The sequence below is a fragment of the Aquarana catesbeiana genome, linkage group LG02 (genome assembly GCF_042186555.1).
Source record: "Aquarana catesbeiana isolate 2022-GZ linkage group LG02, ASM4218655v1, whole genome shotgun sequence".
Classification (NCBI taxonomy): Eukaryota; Metazoa; Chordata; class Amphibia; order Anura; family Ranidae; genus Aquarana; species Aquarana catesbeiana.
Window position 1 is genome coordinate 53344288 of NC_133325.1, and position 24944 is coordinate 53369231.

General features: G+C 45.0%; 1 protein-coding gene and 3 non-coding genes across 4 annotated transcripts; all 4 read right to left on the reverse strand.

Moving 5' to 3' along the window:
- Positions 1 to 6595: 6595 nt before the first annotated feature.
- RPS3 (ribosomal protein S3) lies at positions 6596 to 23884 on the reverse strand. Its single transcript, XM_073612904.1, has 7 exons — positions 23753 to 23884; positions 20714 to 20844; positions 17678 to 17771; positions 15848 to 15942; positions 10111 to 10298; positions 7879 to 8084; positions 6596 to 6670 (listed from the first exon to the last, which is right to left on the reverse strand). The coding sequence occupies exons 1-6, from the start codon at positions 23780 to 23782 to the stop codon at positions 7882 to 7884; spliced, it is 741 nt and encodes a 246-aa protein (XP_073469005.1). The 5' UTR covers positions 23783 to 23884; the 3' UTR covers positions 6596 to 6670; positions 7879 to 7881.
- LOC141130720 (small nucleolar RNA SNORD15) lies at positions 7689 to 7834 on the reverse strand. The gene has a single exon (XR_012242482.1). It is a non-coding gene; the product is annotated as a small nucleolar RNA SNORD15 (small nucleolar RNA).
- On the reverse strand, positions 8160 to 8310 carry LOC141130722 (small nucleolar RNA SNORD15). Its single transcript, XR_012242484.1, has one exon. It is a non-coding gene; the product is annotated as a small nucleolar RNA SNORD15 (small nucleolar RNA).
- LOC141130721 (small nucleolar RNA SNORD15) lies at positions 11858 to 12004 on the reverse strand. Its single transcript, XR_012242483.1, has one exon. It is a non-coding gene; the product is annotated as a small nucleolar RNA SNORD15 (small nucleolar RNA).
- Positions 23885 to 24944: the final 1060 nt, after the last annotated feature.

Consider the following 24944-nt stretch of genomic DNA (forward strand, 5'->3'; position numbering starts at 1 on the left):
CAGGAGGGTAGTGGGTTTCAAGAGGTGGGTAGGGATATTTAGAAGAATGGAGAGGGCGGGAAACCTCTTGGTGATAGCTACTAGGAGAGAAGAGAAGAGGGAGAAAAATAAAAAAGAGAGAAGTGGGGGGGGGGTTCAGGGTTCTGCAACCCTTTCCAACCCACTCCCCTGCCGCATCTTTGTGGTTGTTCTTAGTTTTGAGTTGTTTATATTCATCTGTTGTGACGAAATGTCGCCAACATGACCATATTTTTCCTAATTTGGAAGGGATATCTTTCGCTTGGTGAATAAGTTTCTCCACGTCTGCAGTTTTCTGTATCCGTGCAAACCAATCTGTTACAGATGGTGGCTCCGGGGAACGTCAGTTTGCTGGGATGCACATTTTTGCTGCATTCACCATGTGCATGGCTAGAGAGCGCACATATGCATTTTTCGATATAGAGGAGTGGTACAACAAAAGCTGTTGGGGTGAAATCCAGGTTATAGGTGGTTATTTGGTTTGTGAGTCGGTGCAATTCCTTCCAGAAGGGTGGTATTTTGGGACAGTTCCACCAGATATGGAGAAGCGAGGTCGGCTCCTCCTCACGTCTCCAGCAGTGGGAAGGGAGTGATGGGAGAATAGTTTGAACGCGTTCTCTTGTGTGGAAATGTTTACTGTTCCCTCGTGGATGCATATATAGATTTTTTCCCAATTGTGTTCTGAGAGATCTATGGCTAGATCGTTTTCCCATTGGCGGCAAGCTAGGTTTGATTTGGGGTTGGGTTTGTTGAAAAGTTAGGTGTATATGTAATGTTTAGACTTTTATTTACTTTATAAGCCTTGTGTATCTCATAGAAACTGCATTGGGACTTGTTTAAACTGCTGTAGAGGAGCCCTTATTTGTACTTTAGGAGCTCATACATAATAGCATAGAAAGCACCTGTGAGACAACTGTTAATTCATTGAATGGACTTCCCCCAGTATGACAGGCTGCCATCCATTAGAAAGGAACCTCCTGAATACAGAGAAACAACTGCCCTGGCTACAAAACTATTGCCAAGCCACCAAGACAGGGACAGCCTTGTCCCTAGCATCAAGTGGATCAGTTTGACGAAAGACCAAACAGACTTGTCCTATGATTTCACCTGGGTGCTATCATTACTGAAATCACTCTTCTCGCCTGGGCAATGCAATATATAACACTGACCATTTTTAATTATCTTTGGCTGTTGTATGCAAGCATCAACAAGTGTGACCTAGAGCTAAGGAAAAATAGTAATGTATAGGATCATTATGAATTATTATAAATGCCTTTTTGTTTGTTTTATTATAGAAGCGATTCGTTCTATGTAAACATACACCCCTGAGGAAAGATTGAACTTCTGAAACGCATCGGGCATTTTCCTTGCTCAGTCTGCCATGGTGACCTTCATCACAGCAGTCCAGGGAATATGTAGAGCTGTATGCACCTTGTTGGTTTGAATATACACCAGCCATTTATAGTTGCTTCTTTTTAACAATAAAATTTGTACTGATTTTATACTCTGTTGACAACTCACTTTTTATGATTGTTCTACAATATCATTTAGGCCACTAACCCCCATTAGGGGTTTCTCCTTGTTTGTTCTATATCCAAGATGTTGGCCTAACACATTGATCGACTGTACCTCCATTCTCTATATATAGAAACTGCATTGGGACTTGTTTAAACTTTCATAGAGGAGCCCTTAATTGTACTTTAGGAGCACATACAGATCAGCATAGAAAGCACCTGTGAGACAACTGTCAATTCATTGAACGGACTTTCCCCAGCCTGACAGGCTGCCATCTATCACGAACCTCCAGAATACATGGAAACAACTGCCCCGGCTACAACCCTGTATTTTCAAGCCACCAAGACGGACAGCCTTGTCCCTGGCATCAAGTGGATCTGTTTGACGAAAGACCAGACTTGTCCCATGATAACAGGATGTTGTGTTCCAAATGTCTGGAGTGCAATTAGGCAAAGGGAACTGCCTCAAAGAAGATTACCATCAGCAACAAGGAAGTCATACAGAAAAAGGTTGAATGGCTTCTGGACTGGAGAACATGGACTTGAGATCTGAGAGTCTGCAGACTCTCTTGGAGAAGGAACACTCGGGGATGTGTACAGAAGCAGTCCCAGATACTTCAAGTTATGAGTCTGAGCCAGAAATTATTTCTGAAGGTTCAGCGTCCAACCCAAACTTCAACATCTAGACCAGGGTTTCTTAACAGGTTGCTAGGGGTTCCTTGAGCAATTTCTGCCTCTCAGATAACTTCCCACTGACACCATTGATCTTTTTAGCCATTTGTAAGGGGGGATTCTTTCCAATGACCAAAAGTGTAAGAAACATACTTCCCTGTGACCATCACACTAATGTATCATGCATAGTAAATATAGTAATTTTTTACAAGGGTTTCCCTGAGACCAGAAAGCCATTTTAAGTGTCCCTCTGAGTTGAAAAGGTTGAGAAAGGCTGGTCTAGACAGAGCCGTTGTTCTCCAGAGCTCTCGTTGACTGAAAAGGTGGTCATCCAAGTATTCCACAATGGGAGTAACCCAAGAACACAGGACTACCCTGCTGAACACCTGAGGTCCTTGTGTCAGATCAAATAGAGACATGAACTGAGGCCTTACAGAATAACACAGGAAGCATTAAGGAGTTAGAATGATTTGCACAATGACAGGTAGGCATTTTATGTCCACCAGAGCCAGAAAACACCCCCGATGAAGGGAGCAATGACAAATCAGGTTGATTCCATCCATAATGTTGTTTGGGGCTGAATATAAACATTCATGGCCTTGAGGTCCAAGATAGGGGCAAGTGCCACCTCTAGGTTTTGAAAGTGAACAAGTTGGGAACAAAACCTCTGAAAACTTTTTTTGCAGCAGAAACTACAGCTATGACCCCTTGCTTAAGTCCTTAAAGTGTCAGATGGATATCTGCAAGTCACTGAGGGGATATACAAGGAGGCTTGAGGTAAGATACTGAGGAGGGAGATAAAGAACAAGACTGGAGTGTGTAGTCCACCCATACCCAGGCATCAGTAATAAGAGACATTCCATCAACATAGAAAGTTAGTGGGGCATCATCATGCCAAGGAGTGTACACACTGTAACCTGAGTTAAGTAACTTTTAAGCTTATTTGCTAGGCAGCTTTGTGTTTGTTATAAGTATCTGTGTCAGTCTTGTATTCCTATAATTGTAATAGTTTCATGTGTAAAGCATTTTTGTTTAGTAAAAGCATATTAATACACTACAGAGGGCTGAGCTTGTATGAGAGACACTCAGAGTCCTTGTGCCCCCCTGACAGTGGTGAAATGCCAGGCCCCAATGCAACCCAGGTAGTTCTGCCTTTAATATTTATGTTGGTTTTAAAACTGAGACTCTTTTTTTTTCTATTAGAGAAAAAAAAAAAATCCCCATTTTTGGATTTGGTGTTTACAGATGTGTTACAGATTCATCTATTCCTTTTTCTATTGTTTTACATAGTGCCAACATATCTAGTGCTATACAGGGCACAAAAACATTCATATCGAACTCTGCAGGGTTTACAACCCTAAGTCCCCGCAAACACTAAGGAACAACTCAAATGCTTCTGAATAATCACATCAAAGTGGCAATTGTCTGCAAGGGGCCAGAGCTCACTGGTTGTGTTCTGTGGAAAATCTCTGGGTTATCCAGGGGTACCTTATAGAGGGTGAGACCTGGGGTTGCAATACAAAAAAAAAAAAAAAAAAAAAAAAAAAAAGCAACATTTAAAAGATTTTACACATTTCCATCAATGAGGTTGCCCATAATGATCCAGGGGGAGGTAGCAGCAAGTTCTTATACTAACAGAACTTTGCCTAGATTTTACATTTTGCTTTTTTATTGGATATTGGTCTCTTTAACCACTTCCGGACCGCCTTACGCAGATATACTGTGGCAGAAGGGCACGTACATGCAAATTAATGTACCTGTACGTTGCCTTTTAGGAGGCGGCTTGCAGGCGCCCGCCAGGAGCTCCATGACCGTGATTGTGGGTCCTACTAATTGCGATTTTTTTTTTTTTACCAAAAATATGTAGAATACGTATCGGCCTAAACTAAGGAAAAATTTTTTTTTTTATATATTTAGGGATATTTATTATAGCAAAAAGTAAAAAATAATGTGTTTATTCAAAATTGTCGCTATTTTTTGTTTATAGCGCAAAAAATAAAAACCGCAGAGATGATCAAATACCACCAAAAGAAAGCTCTGTGGGAAAGAAAGGACATCAATTTTGTTTGGTAGCGACGTCGCACGACTACACAATTGTCAGTTAAAGCGACGCAGTGCCAAAACGCAAAACATGTTCTGGTCTTTGGTCAGCAAAATGGTCCGGGGCTTAAATGGTTAACCACTAGACCTCTGGAAAGTTTTCATGACCAGGCCATTTTTAACTATTCAGCACTACACTATTTTAACTGGTAATTGAGCAGTCATACAACACTAAGCAAGTTAAATTTATACCATTTCACACAAATAGCTCTTTTGGTGATATTTGATCACCACTGCTTTTTTTAAGCAAAAAAAAAAAACAACATTTTGGTTTGCTTGGAAGTTAGCGTCAATGAACTATGGTGTATATATAGTGGCTTTTTTTGTCATGATAGCATTCCTATCACACACAAAAAAAAAAAAAAAATTACATTTATATTTGCCTTTCCTTGGGGGGGAGGCGGCTGTGTGTTAATCTTTGATCTGCTACCCAATAATTCCAGGTGTGTCAGATAGCACAATGGGAGAGTTTGCTGATGTTCCTCTGGCATACCCCCAATGTCATTACAAGTGGTGATGTGGGGGCAACAGCAAAACTAAACTAGAACTAAAGGGGTTAATACTCATCTTTCCAACAGTTCCTCAGCAGCACCTTCTGTGTGACCTCTTTTGCTGGCACAGGATGAAGTCACTCATGCCCCTGTCATTCCAGCACCCAGACCAGCCAGCTGTTGTAAGCCGAGCTGCAACTTCAGTTCCACTTTTACACATTGCCCCCTGGAAATCTGAGTATAAATCTTACTGTGCCGTTTTAAATCAGTTTCTGATTTTTGTAATATTTTAACCTACAGGTAAAGATTTTGCAGACATCAAGCTAGCAGGGAACATTAGTGTCCCGGCTTATTGTTGAGACCACTGATCTGCATGGCTTATTTCAGAATATGTTGAGTCTAGCAACTGAAATGGAGCATCCAAAAGGTCTTTCAAGGCATATAGGCAAGACAATGACATTCTTTGTTTTGCTCAATCAATGCAAAAAAAAAAAAAAAAAAGCGTTCTTTTAAGTCTGTTAAAGCTTGTGAGACAGTCAGAGTTTACAAGGGAATCATCAGTTAGCACTGCTCATAGTTCTCTAGGGACTACAGAACACCTCACCCGTAAGGTTAATGGAGATGAAGAGTTTTGTAGTTCCAACACACCCTTGTTCCATGCGACAATACTGTCACCTCCACAGATACAGCATAAGCAAGCATTGTCATCCTAGTTCAATAAATTTTAAATTGAAGATCCCCAAGTGAAAAAGTCTTAAATAGGAACGCTAATGCAGCCTCCACAACTGGTAAGCTGCAATATATTACATATAAGCTTGCTCTTGGGCTTAGATGTGCTTAAAAGTGGAACTAAAAGGATTAGTTCTCACTTTGCATAAGAACATCTCCAGCATTCCGTTCTTTGTCCATCTTCATTGGCCAGCACTGGACTTCATTCCCACACAGGAGCTAGCCATTCCAGCACATAGGATTGGGCCGACTGCTGCAAGCCAAGCTGCACACGCAGTTTATATCACTTGGATTGCTGAGATCAGGCAGGTAGCTTTATTTTATTGCAGAAGAGATGTTGCATGTCTCTTCTGCAATAAAAAGCCTGCCTGATCACAGTATGCAACAGTACTAGTTTAGTTCTGCTTTAAAGAATGTTACCCCAACATTTCATATTCCTGATATGTGCCTGCTGTACCATGTACTTGTATGAGAAAGTAGCCTGTCCTCTTTGGTTTGCTTTCTTTATGTGAAAACCCTGGTGATCCTGCCAGTCCCTCTGCTTCCCTATTAAAAACGGACCACACTAAGCAGGGGAGCACACCATGCTCAGCTCTCTAGCTATGCTGGGAACTCAGCCTGCTCTCCTCCAATAATCAGACTTCCCCCTCCCCCCCCATGCACAGCCTTTCATGTGGAAGGTCAGTGTGCTTCTGCTTCTACCTCAGATCGTAGGCAGCTGAGAATAGAGGGTATTTTTTTTTTTTTTAAAGTGAAGTATTTATAGTTTTTTATAACTATACACAAAGGGTTGTCTTTCATTTCAATTTGAAACTGAACAGGCTGTTTTACATGCACTTTGGAATTCAGGACAAAAAATTCCTCTTATGACTTTAACGAGTGTGAGGACAAAGGGAATGATTTAAAAAGCAAAAATTGGAGCTGCACTCTACATCCAATCAGGTTTCATATTTCAAATGAAACTAAATGGTTACCAGTGCAATAAATCCAATTTTTGCTCTAGCTTTTACAAGCTGGTCTCAAGTGACATTTTCAATTCACATTATACATGTTAAATAAAGATAACAGATAGATTTTTATGGTGTTTTTTTATTTTAAAGAGTTTGAGCTGGTATCCAAAAGCATCACGTCCTGGCCTTCAACATCCTGGAGAAAAAAAATAAAAATCCATCAAGACTTGCATTATGGGATTGTTCCAAGTATTACACACTAAATGTCATTACAATTGTTCATTCTAATCAACTCCCCAGGAGTTGCTTAAAGTGTTAGTTCACCTTTTCAAAAAAAAAAAAAAAGTGAAGACTGTATTCCCCCCCCCCCCCCCCCCACCATACCACTTATCTCCAGGGATGCTGAGCTGTCAAGTACCCATGCAGCCGGACCAGTGCTTTGAAATTCTCACTCTTCCGTTTAGCATTTCTCAGGACGGATCAAAAAGGATTCACTGTGCAGCCAAAACGGTCCATCCCAGAAGCACTGTACAGAATGGCGAGATTTCAAATTCTCAGGCTGCTGGACCCAGTGTGTGGGCACTGATTAGGGCTGGGAGATTTTCTTAAAAAAAAAAAAAAAAAAAAAATCTTCGATTCTCTTAAAAAAAAAAATCTCGATTCATGATTCGAATCAATTTTTTTTTTTGGAAACCGCGCCGGTCCCGAGGCGCTGCGGGCATGAGCTTTTAGGCGAGGCCGCGGCTTCGGTCTAGTCCGCGGCGCCCGGCCTCACGGACTAGGCCGAAGCCGCGGCCTCATCTAAAAACTCCTTGCCCGCAGCTATTCAGGCCCGGCGTGGTGTTCGCGCCGGTCCGGAGGCGCTGCGGGCATGAGTTTTTAGGCGAGGCCACGGCTTCAGCCTAGTCCGCGGCGTCTGGCCGTAGCCACAGACTAGGCCGAAGCCGCGGCCTCGCCTAAAAACTCATGCCCGCAGCGTCTTGGGACCGGCACGGTGAAAAAAAAAAAAAATCTAAAAAAAATCGATTTGCTTAAATTTTGAATCGATTTGACCTCTCAACTCGATTCAAGATTTAAATCGATTTTCCCAGCCCTAGCACTGACATTGCAGCATCCCCAGAGGGGATTTCGGGGGGGGTTTAATACAGTGTTAATACACTTCATTTTTGTGGAAAGATGAACACTTTAAAGAAATGCAACAATTAAAAAGAACGCCTTCTCAGACAAATGCCTCAAGGACATCAAGCAACGGGCAGTCTTGACTCAATGAACCAGCAGCCACAACACAGAACGTGATGTAAGCAGCAGCCCACTGGAAAAGGTTTACCCATTCAGACTCGTCATCGAATCATCACAGAAGGCTCATTTGTACCTCAGGAAAGTTGTGTTGGCTTCAGTACTTACCCATTATGCAGTGGGTACAGCTGGTGGCATGACGGGAGGCTGAGCCGCATCAGGCTTTGTTCCTTTCTGCTCAGAGATGGGAGTAGTTGGCAGGATCTCATCTTTAGGCTCCACAATGCTGACGTGGTCAGGCAGGGGCTTCTTGGGGCCAATCTTGCCACTGGGGTCCCAAGGAAGCATAATCTTCACCTTGATACCCAGCACACCTAGGAGGTGAATGATTCTATTAGAACTGAAACATGCATTTGTACAAGTCCCTGGGCTTTCCATTTTTCTGGTGTCCTTCTCAGACAAATGCCTCTAAATCAATCAGGAGTATGGACACCAATCCAGTGGAGACCCCACATACAGAGACACAGAACGTGGCTTTGTATAGGAGAAACCTCCACCAGAAACGTCCAAGTCTGACTCGTCATCGAATCATCACTGAAGGACAGGAATTGCAAGAAACCTCGCCATTTGTCTTGTTCTAGGACAATGATGGCGAACCTTGGCACCCCAGATGTTTTGGAACTACATTTCCCATGATGCTCTGCAGTGTAGTTGAGCATCATGGGAAATGTAGTTCCAAAACATCTGGGGTGCCAAGGTTCTCCATCACTATTCTAGGACATCAACCCCCACAAAAGCAAAAACCTTTACTTAATTAAATGGTTGTCACAAAAGCCAATTCCAGCATCTTCTGGACAATGAATCTTTGGTGACTAGAAGCACTTTTGGAGCTTAATGCATAGTTCCAAAGGGCTCTCCGATCTCCCAAATATTTGCAATATAAAACAAGTCATGGTGTTCAATTCCATTCTTGCACATTCACTTAAAGCTGAACTTTAGTGTTGCACATTAGTAAGGAATTCTCTCCTGTACTAAAATATCTTACTCCAATTTCACCACAGTGTGCATTCAAAGCTGCAGCAATTCAGAGAGCCCACCTTGCGTTCTGTCTGGGGGACATCAGCATCATCTAGCCCTTTCCTTAGCCTGTCACTGGCCTTCCCCCTTTTGTTTACAGGATTTCATCATTTGCAATCAAGGAGGCTAAGCACCACTTGGGGGCATAACCTGGGATGGACTCCTGTTTCCAGAAAGCCATGTACAGCACCCCTTCCACATCGCCAGGATCTGTCTGCATCGCATAGAAAAGCATAATATTGGGTCTAAAACAAGGTTATAGACAAATAAGTCCTTAGTACGATTATGTGGAGGAGAGGGATGAAACTGGGAAGACAAACATAAGGAAATTAAACTTCAGCTTTAACCTCTGTCCGCATATATGCGACCTCTCGGCAGGAGGGCTTTAAAGCAGCAGTAAACCCTGGCAAACAAATCGTCAGGCCACCAAGGCTCAATGCTAGTTATCCTCATAGCATGTTTTACTGGGATTCTTTTTCCGCTTTACTACTTGTTCCCGTGTTCCAGCCAAAGCTGGCACCATATTTGCTGTGTCTACACCTATTCCACGTAGCTGTATACTTCTGCCTTTTCTTGTGTGTCCGAGAAATAATAGTAATGGGCCCAAACGCTCGCAGGATTGCTATGCAAGTACTGATGACACAGGCACGGCACCAGTTATGAAGAGGCTGATGGTACACTGAGCATGCTGCCCATTGGGGACAAAACGAGCATGCACCAGTGATATGCCGACAAAGATTGGGGAGATCTACATGGCAGAGGTTGGGATAACATAAAAACGCCTACATGCAAGTTTTTTCTCTTTATTTTACATGGCGTAGCGTAGGTTAGGAGACTTTAACGACGAGCGGCTGCATATGTGCGTCTATATGTAAACATTTTACTGTGCTGAGTAAATAAACTGATGCGGAAAGCTCCCGATGCATACTTAAAGGAAATCAGGAGTTTGACCACTGACAGCTAATCACAGCAATCACACGATCGGAATTCCAACCTTCCGGCATTTCCATCCACTTAAAAGGCCAGCAAGCTGCAGTTGGGAGTGACCAAGATTAAAAAATGTGATTCTTTCCTTGCAACCAATCTAGTTGAGTAAAATATGAAAAGGGGATTGTTGAATCAGGAAACGCCTTTCTCTGGATGAGGAAGCACATTCTGCCCCATGCAGGTACTGATCACAGGGATACTCTCTCTGCACAAACTGACCCCTCAAAACCGTGGCACCTTTAAGCACCTCATTACAGCAATTACATTTCTGAGTCGCAGTTTAGTCCACTAACAGAAACTAATCTGGAGGATGAGGTGTAAGAGGCTTCTTCTCACCTTGTCTGAGGAGGACGTGACGTACAGCTGTGTCCACGTAGTAGTTAACTGGGTCTCCACTGTGGATCATCAGGCCATCCACGAACTTCATGGACTTGGCTCTCTGACCTCTCAGCTTGCCGGACACGACAACTTCACAGCCCTTGGCCCCACTCTCCATGATGAAACGCAGGACACCATAGCAGGCTCTAATAGAGGAAGAAAAATCAAAGTTCAGACGAAAAACTTTTAGTGTAATACTACACTGCAGATTTTTTACAAGGACAGTTTTTATATTTAGTATCATTTAAATACTCGAAATCTACACTTTACTATAAATGTATATTTTATGTAAAGGAAATGCTTAACCACTTCCATACCGGGCCTTTTCTGGAACTTTGTTTACCAGTTTAAATTAGTATTTTTTGCTAGAAAATGACTCAGAACCCCCAAACATGTTTTTGTGCACTCTTGGGAATAAAATTGCGGTCGTTGCAACTTTTTACATCAGTGTTTGCACAGCAATTTTTCAAATTTTTTTTGTGGGGGGGGGGGGGGGGGGGGAACGATGAAAAAACAAAAAAAAAAAAAAAAAAAGTAGTTATCCCAATCTTTTTGTATAATGTGAAAGATGTTACGACAAGTAGATACCAAACATGTCACACTTTAAAGTTGTGCACACGCGTGGAATGGCGCCAAACTTTGCTACTTAAAAATCTCCATAGGCAACTTGAATTTGTGGTTACATGTTTAGAGTTAGCGGTCTTGTGCGAGAATTATTGCTCTCGCTCCAACGTTCACAGCGATACATGTGTGATTTGAACTAGGTCTGCAACTAACAATTATTTTCATAATCGATTAGTTGGCTGATTGTTTTGAATAATTGGATAATATGGTCCCATAGGCATATGAACTGTAGTGCGTTTCTGCAAAAAGCACCAAAAACACATAGGTGTGAACCAGGCTTAAGATATTTAGTAGCAGCAGCATGCTTGTTTTTTGTATCACCTGTCATACGGGGTTAAAAAAACTAAAATTAGCCCTTTTATCTGGAGATAATCGCTACTATAAGGGTTTTCATTTATACTGTGAAAGTAATACACTGAGCTGTAGGTGTGCTGCACTGCATTTCCTGATATGTAAACACAATGCATTCTGTATGAAGGCCAACTAATCGGCTGGCCAAATAAATCAATGAAAATAGTTGATATTTTCATAATCGATTAGTTGTTTCGGCCCTAATTTGAATCGCTGTTTACATATGTGGGTGCGACTTACGTACGCGTTTGCTTCTGTGGACGGGGGCTTTAATTATTTTTTTTTAACTTATTTATTTTCTCTTTAAAAAAAATTTTTTGATCACTTTTATTCTTGTGACAAGGAATGTAAACATCCCTTTTTATAGGAATAGTGTGTGACAGGTCCTCTTTATGGAGAGATGTGGGGTCTACAAAACCCCACATCTTTCCTCTATGCTGGAAAGAGCGAGATAAAAAATAAAATGTCTCGGCCTTTCCAGCCACGTCCCCGGCACCATTTACTCCCACGGCCCAGACGTGACATAACTTTGCGCCCGGGCCGTCGAGGGTCATAGAGCTCCACAATGCTGACGTGGTCAGGCAGGGGCTTCTTGGGGCCAATTTTGCCACTGGGGTCCCAAGGAAGCATTATCTTCACCTCGATACCCAGCACACCTAGAGGTAAATAATATTAGAAACTAAACATGCATTCGTACAAGTCACTGGCTTTCATCTCATTTTCCTGGTGTCCTTCTCAGACAAATGCCTCTAAATCAATCAGGAGTATGGACACTAATCTGGCGGAGACCCCACATACAGAGACACAGAACGTGGCTTTGTATAGGAGAAACCAGCAGAATTGTCCAGTCTGACTCGTCATCGTATCATCACTGAAGGACAGGAATAGCAAGAAATCGCCAGCATTTCATCTTGCTATAGAATGTCAAAAAAATTTACTTATATAGAATGGTTACGACAAAAGCCAATTCCAGCATTTTCTGGAAAATCAAACTCTGGTGGCTAGAAGCACTTTTGGCCCTTAATGCATCGTTACAAAGGGCTGCCCAATTCCTTAAAGCGGGGTTCCACCCAAATTTTGAACAAGATCTGTATGTATTCTCTTCCTTGCCTAGATGCTGACATGCCGTTTAAAAAAATTTAAATCACCGTAATTACCTTTTATTTTTCTATTCTTCTTTGCACTTCCTGGTTCTCCTCCCGTGGGAGTAGGCGTGTTTCTAGCCTCTCCCAGACTCCTGGGAGCTAGTCTCAGGCTTCCCAGGATGCCACTGAGCATGTGCGGGAACGAGCGGTGAATGCTGGGAGCACAGCATTCACCGCATCCAGGAAATAAATGCTTGTGGGCTTCAAATGCCCACAATGAAGATGGAAACCGCCTGCAGTGAATATAAGTTATTCTTTCCGACGAAATCTGACACAGGCGGACATATTACACACAATATGTGAGTATGTAATGCTGAGAAGGAAAGTTTGTGAATGAACTCAAAAAAAAAAAAAACAAAAAAAAAAAAACAAAAAAAAACGATAGATAGGTGGACCCCTGCTTTAAGTATTTGCAATCTACGTTTGTACTGGATTCTATTCTGTACTGAAATTACTTACGCCAATTTCAACGTACTCAGTGTGCATTAGAAGCTGTAGCAATTGAGAGCCCACCTCACATTGTTTGGGGGACATCGGCATCATCTAGCCCTTTCCTTGGCCTGACTGTCACTAGGCTTTCAGTTTGGTTTACAGGATTTAGGTTTTCAAATCAAGGCCAAGCACCACTTGAAGGCATAACCTAGGATGGCCTCCTGTTTCCAGAAAGCTATTATACAGCACCCCTAACCACACAGCCAGGATCTGCCTGCATTGCATAGAAAAGCATATCACTGGGTCTAAAACAAGGTTATAGACAGCATTGTTTACTTCTGCCGGTCCGGACGTGACGTAATAACGTTGCGCCCAGGCCACAGAGGGTCAGAGATCTGGTCACCAGAAATCTCTATGTTCCATTTCCGACAGCCAATTCGTTCTCTGGCTCGCCAATCGCACGGGCAAGCCGGTAGAAACACTGGAGGGTGGCGGCAGGGGGGTTGGGCAGGGATTTCCTATACTGCCACCTGTAAGAACGATCAAGCGGCTGAACTGCCGATATGATTGTTATGGTGCAGAGAAACACCGGCCGAAAAAGGTGATATCTGAATGATGTCTGCAGCTGCAGGCATCATTCAGATATCCCCACTCGAAGTCAACAACGTCATATGACGTCCTTGGGCTGAAAGTGGTTAAAAGGAGAAGTGCAGGAATTGAAAATACACTTACCTACCAAGCTGTCCCCTATTGCCTCCAAGCCAAGAACTGAGCAATCACATGAGCGCTGATCACTCAGTTCTCAGGTCCGCTCTGAGCGACAACTGTCACCACTCTGTGCCTTACTCCTCCAGCGCTCACTGGAGTGGAGGAGAGGACGGGAGAAGCTGGCTCATATGCTCAGTGGCGCACTGAAGGCTGCGCAAGCTGCTGATCAAGAACCTCAGAGTCTGGAGCCACTCGGACAGTGGGTTTTGGCTTCATGGTAAACACTGGAACTCCATTACTGGCTGCCCTAAGGCTGAAGAAAGCCAGAAACAGCTTCAGTGAGGATGGCAATTAGTAAGAATGCGGAGCAGTCATTCATGGGAGCACAGCAAGTATGTGCCCCTTAATAGAACCTGATCCCAGCAGAATTTCCATTTCAGGACCAATCAAATCCACAGTCAACAGTGAGCCAGAAGGGAAAAGGGTGGATGTAGGGCAAGCAATAGGAGCACCACCTGAGAGTACCTTATCCCAGCACTGAATCTGCAAACACCAAGACCATATCCATGCCGATTTTCACTCAGATGTAACTTTTTATGCAAGTTAGGAGGACCAGACCAACTCCTAATTGTACATTTTTTAAAATGGTTGTAAAGGCTTAAGGTTTATTTACCTTCATGCACAGCAAGCAGAATCCCCCCCCCCCCGCCCCCCCATACCCGAGCCCCCTCTTGACCGAGAGAGGTGCATGAGAGCCTCGATGAGTCATTGGATCCCGCTTCCATCAATTACAGGCAGTGAGCCAATGAGGAGAGGAGCGTGGCCAAGTCACAGCTGTGTGAATGGACAGGAGTGAGCCTGCTCAGGTGCCCCATAGCGAGAGAGGCCAGGAGCGCTAGGGGGGGACCCGACAAGGGGTTTAGGGCTGCTCTGTGCAAAACCACTACACAGAAGGTAAATATAACATGCTAAAAAAAAAAAAAAAAAAAAAAAAAAAATATATGCCTTTACAATCACTTTTAAGTGGCTGTAAACCCTTACAATGTACTTTTTACTACAGGAAAGCTTAAGGATTAAAGGGGTTGTAAAGGTAACATTTTTTTCACCTTAATGCATTATATGCATTAAGGTGAAGAAACTTTTGACAGTACCGCCGCCCCCAGCCCCCCCCTGTTTTACTTACCTGACGCCTCGAATCTTCGCTGCTCGTTCTCGTCTTCATTGCAGCTCAGCCTGGTCGCTGATTGGCTGCAGTGGATGGATTGAAAGCAGTGCAGCCATTGGCTCGCGCTGCTGTCAATCACATCCGATGACGCGGCGCGCCGGGGGGCGGGGCCAAGTGATACAGCGAGCGGCTATAGCCGCCGGCTGTATCACGGGAGCGCGCCCGCAAGCACTCACCACCATGCGAGGGAGCTCGCATTAAGGTGGTGAATGCTTGCGGGGAGGAGCTGAAACAGCCGCCGAGGGACCCCAGAAGACCAGGTTCGGGGGCCACTCTGTGCAGAACGAGCTGCACAGTGAAGGTAAGTATAACATGTTTGTTATTTTAAAAAAAAAAAAAATCTTACCTTTACAACCCCTTTAACTGTAGCTACCTCGGATATCTCCTAAACCTGAACGGTTTAGGAGATATCCCCTGTATCAGCATGTGCCGACATCATCGACACATGCGCACTGAAGCAATGGCTCATTCATGCCGTTGCTTCAGCTAGTGTGCCATCATTGCGGCTCCGGCCAATCACAGCGCCGGAGCACGCAATACCCGGAAGTAACTCCAGTAGCGAGTATTTTTTTTAGGGGGTTTACAAACACTTTAAATCATAAGTTCACCTTAACAGAAAAACCTGTAAGGTGAACTTACACAGGACCCCCTGCTCAACACCCCCCATCCCGCTGACTTGGAGCATGGCGATCCCCATTCTGAGCCCCGCTATAGCTCACCGGTTTGGGCCTTAGAAATTCTGTCATTCGCGGGTCTTCTTCCCCGCTGAAGACGGGCTACGTGGGTTCCGATTGGTTGGCACCAATTAGAATGCTCCTAAACATCCCTCCTGATGGGGTACATTTCGGAGATTGAGCTGCAGGGATTGCACTACCCCCCCACAGTTAGGTCCGTACAACGTACGGACCTGGCGGCAAAAGGGTTAAAGGCCGATTACAAAAGGGGGAAAAAAAGCCAGACACCCCTCGGAGCAGCTGAAAAAAAACGCGAAGTGTGCATGAGGCCTCAATTACTTGCCGACCGAAACAAGTGCTGGGGGTTGGGGATCCCCGCTTTAGAAAATGCTCAATACCTAAAAACCACCAACAACCACCATCCTACTATCGCACCTCACAGAAGGTATCTGCTTTCAAAGACAAGCCTGGGCAACACTCCAGATTAGTCTAATATTCTCAATCCACCAATATGTGTACATTAAATTTCATCTCACCTCCTCACAGCCAGTCCTCCCAGGAGCTTGTAACGCAGGGATTCAGCCTGAGCGATGGCACACAGACCCCTTGTGGCAACTTTCTCTGCATACAACTAAAGGAAGAAAGGAGAAATCGTAAACATTCTATTCTTCATAATTTCCATAATATCCTTGAACAAAATTTCCTTCAATTAAACTGACAAAAATGTAAGTCATGCTTGTTGGAACCCCCCACCCATCAATTACGTAAGGCCAGTCCTAATAGCTTATCTATAGATGGCACTGTACAGGAGCTTCAGTCTAAACTGAAAAATCTAGGGGTGATATTTGATGCTAGTTTAACCTTTGATTCACATGTACAAAATGTTGTCAGAACATCTCCACTTGAAAAAAAACATTGCTTGGCTGCATCCTATGCGATCATCCACCATAGCTGAAAAGCTTATCCATACATTTGTGTGTTCCCAACTTAACTACTGCAATGCCCTACTCGCTGGTGTACCTAAATCCATTATACATCGACTTCAATATGTTCAAAAATCTGCAGCCAGAATACTGACTAGGTCTGGTACAAGTGATCACATTACCCATATCCTGTAGTCCTTGCAGCACTGGCTTCCCGTCAGGTTTCGCATAGGCCAAGATTCTCTTGCCTAAAAGGCTCTTCATGGCTTGGCACCCCATTATCTCTCTGAACTTTTAACAACTTACTCCCCTCAAATTCTGGTTTGCTGTGTCCCCCCCTACACTCAATGGGGGACTGAGCCTGAGTACATGCCGTTTGCTTCAGTGAGTTAGCCGTTACTGGCAACATCACTCCCAGGGGTTACTTCTAGGTAACACGGCTCCAGCGCTGTGATTGGCCGGGGCCACGATACCCAGAAGTAACCCCCGGGAGTGATGTCGCCAGCTAGTGCTGTGTACAGGCACCGCAGCGAGGGCTTCGATCTCAGGTGAGTATTACATATGAGTATTGCATAATGAACTAGTACGCATAGCATACTAGCTCATTATGCCTTTGTCTTGCCAGTGTTAGTTTTAGGTTCTTTTTTCCAAAGTGGGTTTACAACCACTTCAAGGGGGAAAGGAGAAAGAAGGAAAGGCAAAATGATAAGCAAAGCTGAAGAAAAAAAAACAAATAGTAAGGGGCCGTTCACAATTAAACAGATTTAGCAGGTGGGCAGCTGCAAGTTATGGAGGTTTGGCAGGGAGTGGTGTGATGAGCGTTTTAGCGCATCACACCAACTCCCTTTTAATTTCATTTCAAGTGCTTAAATCAACACTAAACGTCACGCTGATGTGTGGCGGCATGCGATGCCTACATTTGCGCTACAATAAAATGCAGCATGTCTGCATTTTTACTGCAGCTCATTGCACCGCACAGTGAATGGATCTTGTTCTATCGAAAAATAGTTTCTTTGTGCCCTAGTGGTGACTGGTGTTTATGCAGTGCGGAAAACCACTGGTCACCACACTGCATAAACCCTTAAAACTGTTGCTTGAATCATTTTACCTTTATACAAACCTGTAAATAACCCCCAAAATTAAACCCCTTTTTAGCATTAGGTACGCAAATATTTAATCCATTTTCATTCCATAAAAGAAAACAAATTGTGTACAGGGACCCAAGTCACTGAAAAAAGGAAATGTGGATGTTTCTCAGACAAATGCCTCGAATCGGTCTTCACGCATCACCAGTCACACATGCCAGGAGTAAAGGCGGGCAGCAGAACACTACCCATCCATACCACTGGCAGTGCCAAGAGTGAAGTTGGACTCGTCATCGAATCATCACAGAAATCATCCAAAGTGATACTAAACACTACCAGATCAATTCAACAAACTCACCTCCACACTGCCCTCAGGAAAACCAAACCTCTTCTGGACTACAGCAGTCAGCTCACGGATACGGCGCCCCTTCTCACCAAGGACATTCTGGGTTCTGCAAGTAGACAAAGGATTAGTGTAACAGCTTACAAAAAGCAGCATGGGCTAGGATTATACTAGGTTGCAAAATTTAGGAAAACCACAATGCCTGTCTCTCTAACACAGGCAAATAGTAACTAAAGCAACCATAACAGCTTATTGTGTGCTGCAGATGAACAGGCGGCTAAAGGTGTACACTGCATTTCCTAACTGAGCAAATTTTTAATAGTGGTATTTTGTAGATGGGGGCATTCTCTGCAGCATGGAATAGCAGAGTATATTAACCCCTTCCCAAGGACTGTCCCTGGAAAAGCCAGGAGGCGGACGATTGGCTGTCACATAATCGAAAAGCTCTCGATAGCTAGTATTCATTGGGAACTTTACGGTAACTGCTGGCTAGCGTGCTCTTAGCACGGCAAGTGGTTTAAACAGGGCTGATTATATGCTGCAGCTAAATTGGGTTATGGCCCTTTCACACTGAGCCACCTGCCGCTTTACCGTCGTTTTAAAGGTGCGCTTTTAACCCCTGCTAGCAGCCGAGAGTCAATAGAGCCCGCGTACCGCCGCTGCTGAAGCGCTTTGGCAACGGTGCCCATTCATTTCAATGGACAGGGCGTAGGAGGAGCGGTGTGTACACACCGCTGCTCCACCACTCCAAAGACGCTTGCAGGACTTTTTTTTAACTTCCTGCCAGCGCCCCAGGGTGAAAGCACTTGGGCTTTCACAGTGGGGAGCATTGAGAGACGTTTTCCAGGCGCTATTTTAGCGCTAAAACGCCTCCAGTCTGAAAGGGGTCTTAAGTAATCTTTAATAGGTGGCACCGCACAAAATTTTCCTCTCATTTTAATGACAAATTTAGCATGTGGGCAGCTGTAATTTGTGGACTGCAGTGAGTGGTGCGATAAGCATTTTAAAGAATCACATGGTTCATTTAAGATTTAATTTTATTCGAAGTGCTTAAAATCGACACCAATTGTCATTAAGGGTTGTGCTGCTGTGTGGCGACATGCGGTGCCTGCCTTTGAACTACGAAAAAAAATGCAGCATGTCTATTTTACTGCAGCTCACTGCACTGCAGAGCGAATAGAATGTGTTCCACAGAAAATAATTGAAAAAAAAAATTTTTTCTTTGTGCCCTGCTATCTCCAGTGCGGAAAAACACCCATTGCCACCCTGTGTGAACAAACCCTTAAAATATTGATTGAACAAACGATTTCCCCTTTATACATACCCGTAAATAACCCTAAAAATTACCCAAGTTAAACTTTTTTTTTTCTTTAAACATTAAGTATGCAAATCCTTTTTTTTAAAGGAGAAGAAAAGCTTGTGTACAGGGACCCGAGCTACTGAAAAAAGGAAATGTGGATGTTTCTCAGACAAATGCCTCGAATCAGTCTTCACGCTTCACCAATCACACATACCAGGAGTAAAGGCGGGCAGCAGAACACTACCCATCCATACCACTGGCAGTGCTAACAGTGAAGTTGGACTCGTCATCGAATCATCACAGAAATCATCCAGCATCCTGCCCCCTCTAACACAGGCAAATCGTAACTAAAGCAAACATAACAGCTTATTGTGTGCCGCAGATGGACAGGTGCTAAAAGGTGTACACTGTATTTCCAAACTGAGCAAATTTTTTAATCGTGGTATTGTGTAAATGGGGGGCATGGAACAGCACAGTATTAGCCCTTCCCGACTACCTCCCGGCCCCTTCAGGGCTGGAAAAGCCAGGAGGTGGAAGATTGGCTCTCACATAATTGAAAAGCTCCCGATAGCTAGTATGCATTGGGAACTTTCTGGTACCCACTGACTACCCTACTCTTAGCACAGTAAGTGGTTTACACAGGGCCAGATATATGCGGCCACTCAGCATTAAGGCCCACCCAACAAGTGGCCGCATATGTGTGCGGCTGGCGTCAAGGGATTAAGGGAAACTTGTGTTGGTAAAAATAAAATACAGCCAAAACCTGTGTCTTCAATGAAAGTCCAATCAACCTAAAAAAACACTTCCCAAATTGAGAAGTAAATATTTTTTTTCCCAATGATTCCTTACCTAGGCGGATGCTGCATCAGTCCCCTGGCGCCTCTACACTGAGAACCGAGCAAACCACCGGCGATTGCTCGGTTTTCAGAGCTCCGTGAGCAGAGAGCCACAAATTGTCAGTCCAGGTACCTGACGGATCCAGACTGTCGGGATGACGCGGTGCTTGAACTGACATCGGTGGCGTCAGCAGAGAGCGGACATCATCCCGCTCTCTGCTGAAAACGGGTCACAGGAGTGCTAAGCTAATTGTACTCCTCTGACCCAGAGGAGAAGTACAGCCAAACAAGCTTTGGCTATACTTCTGCTTTATAGCGGACCATCACTCACCTGAATCACCAAGATCCCTTTCACACGGGGAGACTTCGTTTTGCTTAGCAGAGGATCAGTCCGCTTATGAGAGAGGGGGGATAACGAGTCTATATACTCACAGTATACAGAGTGAACACAGGCAGAGCCCACACTGCTCTATGGGCAGATGGGTGTAAACGAACTCCGCTGTCTGTTTACACCCCACTGCCCTCCAATACACCTAGACGGATGGAGGGGGGCGGCATCCCTTCCATTCTTCTTTTAGTGGACCAGATTGGAGGTAGGCGGATGTAAATTAACACCGTTTACATGAAGTCTGTTTACACCCACCGGTCCATAAGGGTGAATAGACCGTTCCAATCAAATCTGCCTGAAAATCTGACAGGTAGACCTGACTGGACCCTGTGTGTGAAGGGAGCCTTAACCTCTGTACGCCCTCCACCTTCAGTAATCTAAAACAAAACAGGATTTTTCTTTTTACTCCGTATACATTCTCGTCTGAAGACAGCGAGCCGGTAGGTTTATTTTACTGCTGAAGAGTCACTGCATGACAAGTTTTCACTTCAAGTAGAAGATACAGACATTCGGTTAATCCTGCTCACCGGGTAGCCAGAATGATGATCTCAGTCCTGGTTGGGGTGACTCGGACCTCCACACCGGAGTAGCCATCTTCAGCCAGCTCGCGGGTCAGGAACTCGTTAAGTTCAGCTTTGAAGATGCCATCGGCGACAAACTGTAAACACACAAGTTACAAGTTTAACTATACGCTAATACATTTCTACACTACTGGCTGATCCTTACAATGTACCAATAATTGTCTTTATCAGGATTGGCCAACTTTGGCCTGAGCAATGCATCCTGGGAATAAGGTAACATGGTCTTCTCACACCCAGGAGCATCAGGTATTTGAGGGCCCCAAAGAGTGATGTGGGAGAAGGGCAAAGGTATATTAAAGATTGGTTAGGGATATGTGGCTTTCCAAGAAAACCTGACACTCTGGCCTTAATTGGCCAATTACCCGCCTCTTATAATGCCCCCAACAGACTTTACATGCAGTGTAGAGGATTTTATCCCCCATGGAAAGCACCTGAACCCAGGGTTGGGTGGAGAAGGCACCGGAAGTGGCGTAGATACCCGCGGGTGGCTCGGGTATCCATGCCCAGAAGTGCTAGCAAATTCCCACCTGCAAGGTGCCAAATGTGACACCGGAGGGGGTAAGGAACCGGAAAAGCGGAAGTTCCATTTTTGGGTGGAACACCGCTTTAAACAGGCAACTAAAATCGCAGTGTGATTGATAAGTGGGAAAAGCCTGGTGTCCCCGGACTGTCAGATCCCTACAACATGAAGAGCCGTGTGTAACAAACGCTCCAATGTCATGTTCCTAATTCATCGGAAGATCATTTATAACGTTCTGTGTACATGCAACCTGTATACCCGGTGCCAATATACAGAAGATGGGTATATAGACACAGGCTGCACACTCAGGAGACATTCATTATACACACCGACCAGCCACAGGACCTCTATACAACATACAGTCATTAGACACATCTACAAACCAAGAAAAGATCTAACACCGGGCACACACATTCTGTCCCCAATACAGGCCAGACACATCCTCAGGGAAACATGAGAACACAAACATGTACATGAATCTACACATCACACACACTATACATACACCACACACTGTACACACACCATACACACAACACACACTGTACACATCTATGTTGGCCGTAAGATTGAAGAGCTGTGTACAAATCCTGCACACCATATACTGATCATGTCACACAGACACTGATGGAAGCAGTCATGGCCTGGGTGCACAGACACTGATATAGAAGCAGTCATGGCCTGGGTGTACAGACACTGATGGAAGCAGTCATGGCCTGGGTGTACAGACACTGATGGAAGCAGTCATGGCCTGGGTGTACAGACACTGATGGAAGCAGTCATGGCCTGGGTGTACAGACACTGATGGAAGCAGTCATGGCCTGGGTGTACAGACACTGATGGAAGCAGTCATGGCCTGGGTGTACAGACACTGATGGAAGCAGTCATGACCTGGGTGTACAGACACTGATGGAAGCAGTCATGGCCTGGGTGTACAGACACTGATGGAAGCAGTCATGACCTGGGTGTACAGACACTGATGGAAGCAGTCATGGCCTGGGTGTACAGACACTGATGGAAGCAGTCATGGCCTGGGTGTACAGACACTGATGGAAGCAGTCATGGCCTGGGTGTACAGACACTGATGGAAGCAGTCATGGCCTGGGTGCACAGACACTGATGGAAGCAGTCATGGCCTGGGTGCACAGACACTGATGGAAGCAGTCATGGCCTGGGTGCACAGACACTGATGGAAGCAGTCATGGCCTGGGTGCACAGACACTGATGGAAGCAGTCATGGCCTGGGTGCACAGACACTGATGGAAGCAGTCATGGCCTGGGTGCACAGACACTGATGGAAGCAGTCATGGCCTGGGTGCACAGACACTGATGGAAGCAGTCATGGCCTGGGTGCACAGACACTGATATAGAAGCAGTCATGACCTGGGTGTACAGACACTGATGGAAGCAGTCATGGCCTGGGTGTACAGACACTGATGGAAGCAGTCATGGCCTGGGTGTACAGACACTGATGGAAGCAGTCATGGCCTGGGTGTACAGACACTGATGGAAGCAGTCATGGCCTGGGTGCACAGACACTGATAGAAGCAGTCATGGCCTGGGTGCACAGACACTGATGGAAGCAGTCATGGCCTGGGTGTACAGACACTGATGGAAGCAGTCATGGCCTGGGTGTACAGACACTGATGGAAGCAGTCATGGCCTGGGTGTACAGACACTGATGGAAGCAGTCATGGCCTGGGTGTACAGACACTGATGGAAGCAGTCATGGCCTGGGTGTACAGACACTGATAGAAGCAGTCATGGCCTGGGTGTACAGACACTGATGGAAGCAGTCATGACCTGGGTGTACAGACACTGATGGAAGCAGTCATGGCCTGGGTGTACAGACACTGATGGAAGCAGTCATGGCCTGGGTGTACAGACACTGATGGAAGCAGTCATGGCCTGGGTGCACAGACACTGATAGAAGCAGTCATGGCCTGGGTGCACAGACACTGATATAGAAGCAGTCATGACCTGGGTGTACAGACACTGATGGAAGCAGTCATGGCCTAGGTGTACAGACACTGATGGAAGCAGTCATGACCTGGGTGTACAGACACTGATAGAAGCAGACATGACCTGGTTGCACAGACACTGATGGAAGCAGACATGACCTGGTTGCACAGACACCGATAGAAGCAGACATGACCTGGTTGCACAGACACCGATAGAAGCAGACATGACCTGGGTGCACAGAGACTGATAGAAGCAGAGCTCTGAATACACAGTCTCTCTCCCCTCCCCCACACTCCAGGCACAGAGTACACACAGTACCCGGATGATGCTCAGTCCTCCCAGCCGCCATGACAGCCGGTCAGCACAGGCCGCCTTGTATCCGCCGCCATCCTCCCCCGTCTTCCCGCCTCACCCCCCGCACCTTCATCCCCAGCATCACACATAGCCCCGTCCATACCCCGGGACCTGTATTCCCCGCCGACACCGGCCCCGTCCGCTCTCACCTTCCTCTTCTTCGAGATCTGCACTGCCATCTTGCGCCGCGCTGCTGGAACGAAAGGGAGAGTACTTCCGGCGGAAGTTTCTAAATAGGGCGACCGGCCGCCGGAAGTAGTGCGGCTCCAGCCGTGGGGGGTGACGGGAGATGTAGTGCTGGAGTGTCACAGAGCTTATTATGGTTTTGCTCAGTCAGGTTCCATGGTGGAGTGTGTGAAATGATGTGTACAAAGTGAGAGTACTCCACCAACACACAGTAATAATAATAATAATAAAAAAAATAAAGATTTATGTTGAGCACTGTGATTGTCCCAGCAATCTGTTGTCCATGTCAAGTATAGGTAAGATGAGGTGACTACATGAGGGGGTTTGGCTGTATAATGGGATATGGACTGTGTGCTGCTCCACTATCACTCCCGAAGACATAGATAATACACAGGTGCATCTCATAAAATTAGAATATCATCAAAAAAGTTCATTTATTTCGGTAATTCAGTTCAAAAAGTGAACCTCATATATTTTATATAGATGTGTTACACACAGAGTGATATATTTCAAGCAGTTCTTTCTTTTTATTTTGATGATTATTGCTTACAGATAGTGAAAACCCAAAATTCAGTATCTCATAAAATTAGAATATTACATAAGACCAATAACAAAAAAAGGATTTTTAATACAGACATGTTGGCTTACTGAAAAGTATGTCCATGTACAGTATAGTATGCACTCAATACTTGGTCGGGGCACCTTTTGCGTGAATTACATCAATGGAGCGTGGCATGGAGGTGATCAGCCTGTGGCACTGATGAGGTGTTATGGAAGTCCAGGTTGCTTTGATAGCAGCCTTCAGCTCGTCTGCCTTGTTGGGTCTTGTGTCTCTGATCTTCCTCTTGACAATTCCCCACAGATTCTCTATGGGGTTTAGGTCAGGTGAGTTTGCTGGCCAATCAAGCACAGTGACACCATGATCATGTGACCAGGTCCTGGTAGTGTGGGCATTGTGGACAGGTGCCAAATCCTACTGGATAATGAAATCAGCCTTCCTCATAGCGCTAACTTTGGACTTGATAAAACACAGTGGACCAACACCAGCAGATGACATGGCTCCCCAAATCATCACTGACTGTGGAAACTTTACACTGGACCTCATGCAACTTGGATTCTGGGCCTCCCCACTCTTCCTCCAGACTCTGGGACCTT

Coding starts and splice junctions, on each gene's coding strand:
- RPS3 (XM_073612904.1), bottom strand. CDS start 23,782: ATGGCAGTGCAGATCTCGAAGAAGAGGAAG. Junction 20,845..23,752: donor AGATCTCGAAGAAGAGGAAG/GTGAGAGCGGAC, acceptor GTGTGTTTACAG/TTTGTCGCCGATGGCATCTT. Junction 17,772..20,713: donor ATCATCATTCTGGCTACCCG/GTGAGCAGGATT, acceptor GTCTACTTGCAG/AACCCAGAATGTCCTTGGTG.